General features: G+C 40.5%; 1 protein-coding gene across 2 annotated transcripts in view; it reads right to left on the reverse strand.

The window, feature by feature from the left end:
* fryb (furry homolog b (Drosophila)) overlaps nt 1–12,249 on the reverse strand; it is a 37,243-nt gene that overhangs the window by 17,208 nt on the left and 7,786 nt on the right. For both annotated transcript variants that reach the window (XM_087847348.1, XM_087847349.1), the window contains exons 8-31: nt 10,963–11,131; nt 10,550–10,642; nt 10,225–10,323; nt 8,794–8,895; nt 8,280–8,383; nt 7,988–8,096; nt 7,052–7,138; nt 6,389–6,560; nt 6,160–6,292; nt 5,968–6,075; nt 5,447–5,573; nt 5,044–5,157; nt 4,668–4,832; nt 4,320–4,406; nt 3,955–4,214; nt 3,642–3,831; nt 3,317–3,441; nt 2,598–2,655; nt 1,515–1,606; nt 1,174–1,346; nt 832–992; nt 624–734; nt 318–472; nt 51–150 (exon numbers count right to left, since the gene is read on the reverse strand). In XM_087847348.1, coding sequence (XP_087703474.1) covers nt 51–150; nt 318–472; nt 624–734; nt 832–992; nt 1,174–1,346; nt 1,515–1,606; nt 2,598–2,655; nt 3,317–3,441; nt 3,642–3,831; nt 3,955–4,214; nt 4,320–4,406; nt 4,668–4,832; nt 5,044–5,157; nt 5,447–5,573; nt 5,968–6,075; nt 6,160–6,292; nt 6,389–6,560; nt 7,052–7,138; nt 7,988–8,096; nt 8,280–8,383; nt 8,794–8,895; nt 10,225–10,323; nt 10,550–10,642; nt 10,963–11,131 — 3,094 coding nt within the window. The remainder of the gene's footprint in view (nt 1–50; nt 151–317; nt 473–623; nt 735–831; nt 993–1,173; nt 1,347–1,514; nt 1,607–2,597; nt 2,656–3,316; nt 3,442–3,641; nt 3,832–3,954; nt 4,215–4,319; nt 4,407–4,667; nt 4,833–5,043; nt 5,158–5,446; nt 5,574–5,967; nt 6,076–6,159; nt 6,293–6,388; nt 6,561–7,051; nt 7,139–7,987; nt 8,097–8,279; nt 8,384–8,793; nt 8,896–10,224; nt 10,324–10,549; nt 10,643–10,962; nt 11,132–12,249) is intronic.

Genomic DNA, 12,249 nt, shown 5'->3' on the forward strand with positions numbered 1-12,249 from the left:
GGTTTTGGCTTTATGACTTTGTTTAATATGTGCCATGAAAGTGAGCATACCTGCATCAGCTGCATGGAGATTTCATATATTTCCCTGCTGGTGTCTGAGGCTTTGAACAGCACGAGGTTGAGCAAAGTCACAAGGTCACATGGATAATTCCTGGCATAATAAATAGAAAGAGCTATTGGTTACTGTAAGAACTCAACCAATGAGTATTAACAAGCAAGTGGGCATCGTGGTAAATAAAGTAAGCTTTATATCTACATCTGTTCCCTGATGGTAAAAACATCAGGAGTTCAGATTAGAACCAGGGTGTGACTCCCGACCTGTTACCGCACACTGTGGCGATGGCCTTGAAGCAGCCAGATGCAAGCTGGTAAGACCCGGTGAAGCAGCGGTCCACGGCCCAGTTGAACAGGTTGATCTGATCTGGATTCAGTTCTAAAAGCAGAATGACCACCTCACATCCCAGACGGTGCACCTAAAGGACGACATGTTATTGTGTTGAGGCACTATTGGGTGCATGTATTAAAAACTGATTTGTAACTTCTTGGAAAAATGCCGAAAATCAAATACATGTCAGAGAGACCTAACTGTACAAGTTAAACCAAGAAATCCTTGAGTCCACCTACCCGTAAGTCATGACAGGCCAAGATGTTGTCAAGCCATTTGTAGAGATAACCATCAGTAGAGAGACCCACGTTGTCAAAAACTGGACCACAGCACAGAACTGCTGACATGGCCTGGGAGACAAAAGCAAAGCTGACTACAATGTTTATATTTCTGTAAAATATCCTGAATTACTGCAAAAAGAAGTTTGGTGATTTGGGACCTGCTTACCTTGAGAGCACTATACTGGTAGCGAGTGATCTGGTGGTTGCGGTCACTGTACCGGTCAAGAGGCGTAAACATAACACTGAAGGGCCCGGCCCACTGGCTGAAGAGAATGAAGAGATGGTGCCTCAGAGACTGCTGAGGGAAGAGGAAGCGCCTGTGGTGGACTGCACAGACGTGAGAGAAAGAAAGAGAGACACTGAGGGTGAGAACAAGAGACAAAATGACTCCGAAAAGGCCAGTACGTTGCCTGCTACTGAAAAATCGACGTGTAGTAGTCAAACTAGGAAATTACTATAAAATTAAGCTATAAAATTAAAAGGGTAAGAAGTAAAATAATAATCTTACCAGGCACACACTGGATGAGATTGGCTACCATCCCACTGAAATGAGCTCGTATGTCTTTGAGCACATCCAGTTCTTTCTCATTCTCAGCCTCTAGAAGCATCCGGGTTAAGTCCACGTACTCGAGGAATAAAGCACCCAAGGCCAGGGAATCACGCTCCAGAGCTCCATTAGTGCTACAGGAAAACCAGGAGGAAAATATGACCTTTGGTAAACTAAACGAGACTAGAGTTACAGACAGGAGGAGATGAGAGATGAGTATAGTCTAACTTTTTGTGTGCATAAGGATCAAAGCCCAGTAAACAAAACAAGATGACTCAGTGCATGATACATGTATGTGCTACCTGTCACTGATGACTCCTGCGTTAGCCAGTAGTTCAAATATCCTCAGCAGCTGCAGCCTGAGAAGATCCCTCCTCTCTCTACGCTTCTTGTTCTGGAAGCACAGACAGGTTGTTAGTTTCCTGCCACAAAGCAGATCCAGGATGTCAAAGTCATTTTACTTCCTGGGCCACATTCAATCAACTCTGACCTTAAGTAGGTCAGACCAGTGAATCTCCCCTTTTTGTCAGTGTAAAAAACTTGAACTACACACTGAATCCCTCAGATATCTTCAGCTAAGAAAAAAGAAGTGCAGTATTTCTGTCTTTCTACAGGATAATGGAATACTGCTGTAGTAAATGGAAGAAATTAGCAATTAACTCTTTCTTTCTTGGAGTCATTATAAAAAAAATAAAATTTCTATTGTAGATTTTGGACAAAATTGAACTTTTCTGTCATTTAAATGTTCATCTATTACTTTTTTACTTTGGTGTAGTATATATGGCCATAGTCATTTGTCAGTAGGAAAAGCTGTAAAATGTTAAGGAAAGAAAATTACAGTGAAAGTCCAAAATCGTGATTAACCTCCTAGGACCTGGGGTCCACATATGACATCACATTTTGGGTTATTTAGACCAAAATACTCAGTTTTGCTTTACAAGGGCCTGATATCCACTTACAAGGACATAATACTGCTACTGTTCTATCGAAATTTTAAATGAATATCCTCATATGTGGCTCTCATTTGTCTTAGAAAAAAAAATTAGGTAAAACAAAATCTGGTAATTCTTTGTTTTTACATTCATCATGTCCCAATCAGCCCAAATATCAAAGAGGAATTAAAAAAATGCATGCCGTGGAAGAGTTCAGGTCTTAGGAGGTTAACACACAGTTGCCCCAGGTACCAGTATAACATGCAATACTTCTGATTATAGTGGACTGTGGACAAAACCTATATTCCATTTTCATAAACAAAACATTATTAATCTATGGAAAACATCAGCTACAACCCTGATTTTATAGTAATCTAGTTTTATACTTAATCTAGAAAATATTCTCAAATCTGCACAGTCAGTTTTCTCTCACAGCCTCAGTGTGTGTTTTACCTCAGGCCTACGTTCCAGTGCTTCTTTCATCAACGGATGGAGTTCTTCGACGAGCTCCCTGTTTGATCAAAGACAGAAAAAAAAATCAATCAATCAATGACCTGATTGCCAAAATGCTAAATGAGATATCCTCCCTTGTATATAAATAATTATTATTCATGGGAACAATGAAGATGTGTGACATAAATCTATGCAGTGCAACCCAAATGTCATGTTCCCTAAAACCACTAATCCTCAGACGCTGTAATGACGGAACAAATTTGTCTGGGCAGACCTTAATCTTTTTAATAACAATGAGAGCCTTTTCAGAAAATACTCTAGGTTAAAAATAGCTGATCTCCTTTAGAATGAAAATGCCATCCTGTCACAATGGAACCTCTGTGCTTTGAAAAAATGTGATATGTCTCTGCCCCGCCAAGAATTTCTCTTCTACATCACTGACTCATTTTCTTCTCTCAGTGTCAGGTATGCAGCTCATAAACAGACAGGTGAGAGTAGGTAAGATAAAAACCACTGAAGAATCGTGTCTTTCTCACGGAAGAGATTCAGATCAAATCTGGCATATCACCTACTTAGAACTGTATTTGTTCTGTCTATTCAGTCTTTTTGAGTTCATTCTCTGCCAAAGGTGAGAATAACATTAGCACTGAAACCAAGGCTAACATCATCAAAGCAGGATTTGTGTTTTATTACTGTTGTGTAGGTTATTGTTCCAGTACCTGAAGACCAGAGCATTTGTGCATCCAAATCCCAGCACTAGGGACTCTGTGATTTCCAGACTCTCAGCTCTCATCAGTGGGACAAGCTGCTTTAAAAGCCAGGCCACAGAGGGCGTGCCTATAACCTATGAAACGTAAATAAATAAGTAAAACACACGCACACAGAGATCAATCTTTACATTTTAAAATATCACACTTTAAGTCCATTTTCCTCTTTGTTTCCAGATCCAATCATTTAAGCTTTTCATTAGTTGGAAATCAATAAATAATAGTGCACATTTCTAAACTCTACGTGTCTGGTATCAACTGAAGGACAAATGTGCACCTTGTTGTCGTAGGTGACGCTGCCATCAGGTGTGGTGGCAGTGATCTCAGGTGTAGACGCTCTGAGATGGCCAGGTGACATGATGCTTGGCTTAGCCACTCCGAGACAGAGGATTAGGTAATTGCGCCACAGTGAGATGTAGCTGTCGCTGGCGCCTGCCGTGCTCGTCTTCTTAGCGTTCACTGGGCTGCTGCATGAAGACAGGTGAAAATGCATTAGTTTAATCTTTCATACACAACTTGCTATCACTGCATGTCATTTTATTTAGAGTGAAATCCTTAAAGTGTAATGTAATAAATGTGAGTTCATATACTTGGGATCAACCAGAGGCAGCAGCAGCTGTAGCCGTGTGAAAACGTAGGGCCAGGCGTATCCTAGAGCAATGGGGCAGTGCTTAGGCAGATGCTCTTGCCGCAAAAAGATGTGCAAACAGAGCACCCATGGGTCCTTCACACACTGGGCAAAAATCCAGACATGGCTGGGGCTCTTCACGTCGTACGAACTGCTCACCAGTCGAGCCGTCCACTCCACTAGCCACTGGAGGTCAACGTGGTGGCTGAGAGGCAAGGTGGACTGAGAGAGGCAACAGGAGCAAATAAGTCATTTATAAAATCACTTATCACATCGATACACTTTTGTTACTGATCGCTCTCACATTCTAAGCACAAATATACATACTGAGTCAGAAACAGCCACGTGAACAAAGCTGTCCATTACAGCAGGGCTCAGCTGGTCCATGACCTCTATCATGGGTTTGTCATCGTCCTTTAGGGAAAGACATTTATAGAATCAGCTATTTTTATAACAGCGTCACACAATGCATGTCTAATCACAGCAAGTCAGATGGCTCTCCTTCCATCCTATTTCCATACCCTTTCTCCCTCTTTAATCACAGTTTGTCACAAGATTGCTGTTGCATTTGTTACCGAACTGTTTTTGTATTTTTCTTCGCTGCTTTGTTACCGTCTATAAAGTGAGACAAGCTGGTGAGCTGGTAGGAGAAGATGTGAGTTTTCTGTGCTTTACCTCAGCATGTCCCAGTGCCGTGAAGAGACAGCGTATTTCTCTTAACACGCCGACTGCCAGCTTCCTTGTGCTGATCTGACACGAACAGAGGAGCAGCAGAGCAAGGCCCTCCACCGCATGGAGTACTGAACAATGAGGGCTTCGCTCTGGCAGTCTAGGGCTGGCCTGATGGAAAGTTAGGAGGGTTAGTAAAAAGTAATTAAGCATGCATTTACAGACCGACAAACCCAGAAGACCTCAACAACCTTTCAAGCTCAGTGGCTTCTCTAAATGTTTTTCATATAATTTTAAATACACTGAACATCATGTCTCCTAAAGGAAAGGAAATAGTTGGCTTAAGTGTGACTGTCATAATGATAAAGTACTCTGTACAAACCTCTACTCCCCCTCGCATCTTCCCCTGGAGCTGCAGAGCTAACCTCCACTGTGTGAGCAGCTGGAGAAGAAGCTTGACTGATGCATCCTGCAGACACTGATGGGTGTCTTGGACCTGGAAGCATTTAGCAAACGACACTCCTGTTGTGAAGTGAACCCCCTTCGGTCATAACTGGCAACAATGTTTTATGGCTAACACTTTGAAATTATGAATAAGCATATAATAAAGAGGTCCTATTGTAAGAAGCTACTATGATGGTTCTAAATGTTCACCTTTCAGTTTAAGGACCACATAACTCTGTGAGAATCTAAATTAGTTCTGGGGAAATGTTTCTAATATGTAGGTAGTATGATTTTAACACTTTAGAAGAGCAGCATGAAAACATCTGAAGGTTGTGCTATACCTCACGTAAAAGGAAATGCGTGTAACCAAAAAGGACGTCTTCCCTCCAGTCTGAGAAATCAAGTAACAGGCTCTGCAGGGAATTCTGGGAAATAAGACGAAGCTCATCGTCCATGTGCACTGTGAGTCTGAGGGACAGACAGACAACAAATAAGCAAGATTTGTGTTACAAAGCTTATATTTCACCAAAATTAAACTAAAATTGCAACTGAGTGAAAAGAAATTTGAATCAAAAAAAGGATAAAACAATAATAAAAATATAAGGAAGCAGGAAATCTGGTTAGTTTTTGTGTATTGTTTGCATTGAATGCCTGTTCTGAAATTCCTACATGTTTCCTCTGAAAATATGCAACCACATTAAAACAAAAAAGTCTTAAAGTAACACAGAAACTAATAAAAACTAAACTGAAACCAAGAACTTGTACTGATATAGTTTGACTTATAATTTAATGTATTCTATTCTTTTAATGATTCAGTTTTTTATTCTATTTGTGAGGAACTTGAGCTTGACCTGAAACTTACCTTGATAGCAAGTCTATGAGCTCAGGCTTGGACATGCCATCAGGAAGGATACGAGGAATGGCAGCCACACATGTCCTGAACAGGTCGATTTTAGGCTTCCTTTCACCTCTAAAGATGGAAAATTGGACACTTATTTTCGATCACGTTTGCAAAATTTCAAACGGAATGAAACTCCACTTTGCAGTTACATACGTGATCATATCCTCTGGCTCTTTGTTGAGCATCTGGACGCTTGTGAGCATCATGCAACGACCCACCTCCTTGTCCAAGTGCCTCAGGATGTTGTCCAGAGCTTTTCGCACCTGGGAGTAGTACAAGGACATGCCTGTGGGGGACCAGCCAGAAACAGAGACGATGAAGGGGGAGACATTCAAATTACAGCAGCCTCCAGACACCCACACACACAAACACGCACACAGACCTATTAGCTTGGCTTCCTCTTCAGTGAGTGTCTTGCTGAGATATGTTTTTTTCTTCTTCAGAGAGTTTCCAGAGGGCAGAGTGGCTCCTGTGTTGGGCATAGGAGGCTCTCCATCCTTCTGTTGGAGAGCATCTGCTATCACCAGGAACGCCCGCAGACCAATGTTCATACGCTGGAAGACAGATACAGTGCCAGTTTTTATGCCAGTTTTTCAAGAGCAATGGAAGATATAAGGCAGAATTCATGTAAATGTAGATCAACATTATTGCATTGTTTCCCAGTAAGACACAGATCCTGCAGTGAATGTAGCTGAGCGGGATCTATTTATGCTGATATACTGTCAAAAAGCCTCACTGTGACTGTAAACATCCTTAAACTGTGCAAAGCATACTGCACTGTTAGATTACACCAATCGATAGTTTAGCACATAATGTCCAACACAGGATACGCTCACTGCCAAGTCCATCTCTCCTAACTATTATTAGGTAGAGTGAATATCCTCCGTTTCAGGCTAATTACGTTGAAGCTTCCAGCAGACCACATACTGTTCTTTACATTCCTTTGATAGAAATCAAAAGTGGAATGCTTAGATCTATAAAATGTCCCGGGGAGATCCACTGTTGATCTTTGTGCAACTGAATGCCTGTGTCCGCTCCTTTTTACCTCTGGGTTGAGACTGAAGGCTTTGGCAGGCTTCCCAACACTCAGCAGGTCAAATATGATCTCCTTCATAGCAAAATCGAGTCTCTCCTGAAGAAAGGACAAACATGCTGGAGTTACAGGATTTTAGAGGCAGCAGGTGTATCTGCTGTCAGCAGTGGGACATTTTTAATAAAAACTATTTATAAAAAAAAAAATCAAAGAAAAAAACAAACAAAACAGGACACTAAAGGTCTTATTTATACTTCTTATTTTGTCGGAGTCACAAAAACTCATGTCATGTAGCAACTGGGGTTTCACACGGTTGCTACATGACAGCAGCAAATGCAAGAGCAAAGAGTGCGCTGCACTTAAACAGCATTAGAGCAGGTTTCAAAACCCTCTGCCGCTAATTCAGACATCAAATATAATGTAATCAATTTTGATAATGGATTCTAGTGAAATGTAAAAAAAACATCTCATGTCCTACATTGTTGGTCAGCCTCTACTTTTCATTACTGTTTAGCTTTTGAGTAGTTACTGGAACCGTGCCAGCTCAGAATTTTGGCTTAATCATTGCATTGGTCTGTTTTTCAGTAGCAGTACAGAAAAAAACACTATGCTATGCACACAAATGTGACTTTATTTCTCTGACCAAGAACAACACTTTATGTGGTTTGGTCACTCATACCATTTATCAAGGTATTCATTTTTTACAGATAATGAAGGTTATAATCTTGTTTGTTTCTGTGTTTTATTTTTTTTAATCTTTTGACTGTATTTAACTGGTGTATGGATTTTTATGTGTGTGTGCTATTAATTTATGCAACTTATGAGCGTACCACTTTTCTTCTTGGCCCCGGACACTCTTGAAAAAGAGATTTTTAATCTTAAGAGTTTATTTTTTTCATGGTTAAATAATAATAATAATAATAATAATAATAATAATAATAATAGTACCTGGGCAATAAACTGGATAATCTTGACAAAAATATTCAGAGGCATGTCTCTGGGCACGACGCTACGACTCCCTTTGGGGAAGAGAGTGGTGGTGATGGATGTCAGGCGACTGAGGGACAAAGAGATGTAAATAATCTTAGCATTGTAATTCCTGATGCATTTGACTATATTTACAACTGTACCATGTTTAAGGGAAATTCCACTAAATAACTTAATCATACAAGTTACGGCACAATTAAAAAAAAGAAGAAGAAGATTATTTCTGGAAAGATAACTAATGATGTAGCATTACCTTTGTGTAGCAGTGTTGCTTTCACACTTTATCCGGATCATGTACACCCACAGCAGGCGGTAGAGTGATTCCAGAGCCACTCGTGCCATCTTGGGGTCTTTATTCTGCATTCACACACAAGCAGACAAAAAACAATTAGACTTAAAACAGGTAGAGTTTGTTACACATTGGTAACAGAAATGTTTTCTCTCAAAACAAACCCTAAGGGGCATTTCTTTCTGTTATTGTACAGGCACAGTATAAATTGTTGCTGTGTAATCATAAACTTTACGAGGCTTTATGAGCCCCGGTCAGTCAGTTTCTAAGCTGCAGTGCTTCACTTGAAGCAATAAACACTGACGGGTGATTTTAAAGCTGAAGGGCTAGCGGGTATAGCAAATATTTTGTAGTGTTTTGTGCATGTACAGTTCACTTTTCACACATAATTTATTTTTATGAGTATACTGTTTTGGGAAACAAACAGCCCTTTCTACAGTAATTTGTGCATTTGCATCGTACAGACGAAGCAGCTGACCTTGAGGTTCGAGAGGCAGTTGTTGAGAAAAATGTGCCAGCGGCTGAGGAAGAACTGCTTCTGACTGACACACAGCAGGCAGGTCACCAGAGGATACAGGGCCTGGTGCAGAGAGGGAAGACAGATGGGAGAAAATTAAATGAGGCGCATGACAAATTTGGGAGGGATGAACCGACCTATCAGCCAAACATTGACGTTGATAAACAGCACTTCTCTGATTTGTTACAATTTTACTCTGGATGAAAGCTCAAAGGTAGTGCGATGATGGCACATCAATGCAAATTTCATTACTCGTTCTTTCTCCCCAACTAGTGAAACAGAGACAGTCTGACTATCTGCAAACTTTAACCCAGGTACTGACATCGATCTTTGTCCTTTTAAAACAAAAATGTATATACATGAAATCGCATGAAGAAAATCAAACCATCAACAGTGTGAGTTTTTAGAAGTGACTTATATTTACGGATTTTTAACAGAAATTCCATGTCCAGCAGGCTCAGACCTGACGTCTCCTCTGTACAGTCATTCTTAAAGGTTATGTAAGTCAGAATGCAGATCATTCTTTAAAACAAATTCTTTGCTAATGATCAGCGCAGGTCGAGAGAGGCGTCACGACTGGTTTTGGAAACTCTAACCTTGAGAAGCGCACCTGTCACTCCTTATCAAAGTGAGCACTCTTTATCTGATTCCATTTCTTTCTTTCACTCAGACACCCAGAATAAAAATGAATAACAATTATGGAAAAGCACCACATTGCTATCATTCCTGTCATGTTTGTCAATTATGATCTCCCTGACATGGCAGATGACTGCTTGTTAGTGTGCGTGCCTCTGTGTTATTCACTTGGAAAACGTGAACCCCCCCCCAAACAAGAACTTTTGTTTGGAGAGAGGTGTGTCAGGTCTTGGCTGCATATGGGTGGCTTGGAGTATGCAGAGAATCTGCAAAAATAATGCAGCACAGCGGCCTGATGGCATGTCTTGTTATCAAATGTGCCCGTCAAATAACCGCAGGACACATCCCAAAGGTGGGGCTACATCTTAGAGAATGTACCACCTCAGCGAGCGTTGTCGTGCATCTAAGAAATTTCTGAGAAGTTGTGTCTACATTTTAAGGAAGTTATAGCACTGAAAATCACATACAGTTCAGTAACCTTGTAATCAAAGCCTAGCTTTAGTGCACTGTTTTAATGAGTCAGATGAACTGCTGATTTCCCTGCCTACCTCCATGCTGTAGGCAAACACTGCCCATCTGGCGCAGCTTCAAAAAATAGCCAGTGCGCTGTACACTACACTCTTATCTCATTCCCACGAAGAGATAAAAGCCCACATGTTGGGAGAGTTACAGTAAGTGCTTTCACCAACTGCTAGTAATGGAGAGGAAATGAAGAGAGATTACCAGTGGTGAAACCGAATACGGGGAAAAAGTTACCAGAGAGTGTTTCTTCCTAGAGGACAGGTCCAGTGTGGTGTCGTACAAACTTTCGACAAAATTTCGTAGACACGGCACGTTCACCTCATTCTTCACAGTCTGGAGGAGGAGAGATGATGCAGAAGTTATGTCGATATACATTGGATTTCATTTTTCCCCTCACCAGAACAATTTCTGTTAACCTGATCGAGACAAACGGAGCATTATATACTGATGATCCTAAGACATCAGACTTATCATACAAATGGAGAGCAGTAATTTCAATCTGGGCCTGTCCTAATGTCTACTCTTTTTTGTTCTGAGGAGTAAGATTAAATGCACTTACAGCAGCTACAGGTACGAGTATTTCCACAAAGAGTCCAGCTAATGAGTGCTTAATATCTTTATCTTTCACTTCCAGGAAATACTGTGCACACTCCTGCAGACAGAGAGAAGGAAAGAAAGAAAGAGAGTCAGAGAAAGTGACAAAAAACAAAATCTCTGTATATGTCCATTGCTTTGTTTTGCAATGGATCATGGGAATTCTTGCAACTACGGCTCACATCAGAGGCGTGAAAAACAAGGCAATTGACCCAGATTACTTTGTAGAACTTGGTTAGAAAGCCATATGATGACACTTAAGAGCTTCCAGGTACAAATATTCCAACCAAAAAAACAAAAAATCTACATCATTCCTTTAAGCTTCCTAAATACAGCCCACTTTGGCAAGGAAGCTATTACAGTAGTAGCTCAGTCTACCTGCATGAACTGGAAGGAAGCTTCAAAGTCTTCCACTGGGTACATTTTGATGCGGAAAAACTTGAGTCCCATGATGAGGCTGATGGTGGACTGGATGACGTACGGGCTCTGCTCTTTCTGCCTCAGCTCCTTGAGCTCGGAGATGAACTTCTTCCTCACTGCTGGGAACCTGCCGAGGAAATGGTGACCAGATGTGAGCAATTCTCGTGAGTTTTAGTAAATACCATTATATCTATGTCTAAGTGGGGGGGTTACATTTGAAGAATAACTGAAACAAAGCATCAAGAGTCTTCTAATCTCTGTTTATTTGCATAGATTGAGCACATTTAGTCTGCCCCCCCCCTTTTAAAAACACATGCACATTGGTATATGCTTTTTTGCATATGTACCAACCAGTCAGATAGATTCTACCAACAGTACAACAGTGCTCTACAAGCCTATATTTAGAAAGGCGCTGGAGGGGCAATGTGCAGGGAATATGTATGTGTGTGTAATTTTTGCACATGGTCTAGCATGTTACTGCAGCAGTTTAGTAAGTGAAATAGTTATTAGCCTTGTTCTACGTGCAGGGAGTTTAAATAAAGCACATATAAACACTGTTATCATTAACTAAACTGAAAAAATATGCAGATAATGGCAAGAATAATAAAGCATAACCTCAGGTTGTTTATGAGTGTGTACTCAAATTTGTCATAGTCCTGTGTGTGCAGAATGCAGTGCAAATAAATAACATAGAAAGGTGATTCAGAATGCTACTTGATTAGTGTAAAAAACACAAGACAGTTTTTCTCCCTTTGCTCAATTAGATCTCATACTTGGTCGATAACTTTGTTCCATTAAGTATGTGGATTTTTGGGGTTATTATCTTTGTGTGTCTGTGTATTTGTGTGTGTCTTTGTGTGTGACAGTTTGTGAGCTGCCACGTGTAACTGTATTACATAGTAATAACTCAGTAAAATTAGATTTTTTATTTATTTTTTTATCCTTCATTGCACATGACATTACGTGACACAGTTGGAGGACCCTTATCATTACCCTTATGCACACAAACACACATTCAGACTTGAGGAACACAGCTATTACTACACTATGTTCTTCACTTGTGCTGAAGTCAGCGAGACGGCATTTGTAATCTCTGATTTCACTGAAAATTGGGTCAAAAAGAGGGCAGATAGCAACTGTTGCCACATATTAAATTTTTAACCCAGACAAACAGGCCCACAGCTGTAACACGACCTGGATTCTACTTCAAATTAAAGACAAAAAATACTTTTTTTTCCTCTCTGT

Source organism: Neolamprologus brichardi, chromosome 10 (genome assembly GCF_056152115.1).
Source record: "Neolamprologus brichardi isolate AB-2024 chromosome 10, ASM5615211v1, whole genome shotgun sequence".
In the NCBI taxonomy this organism is placed as follows: Eukaryota; Metazoa; Chordata; class Actinopteri; order Cichliformes; family Cichlidae; genus Neolamprologus; species Neolamprologus brichardi.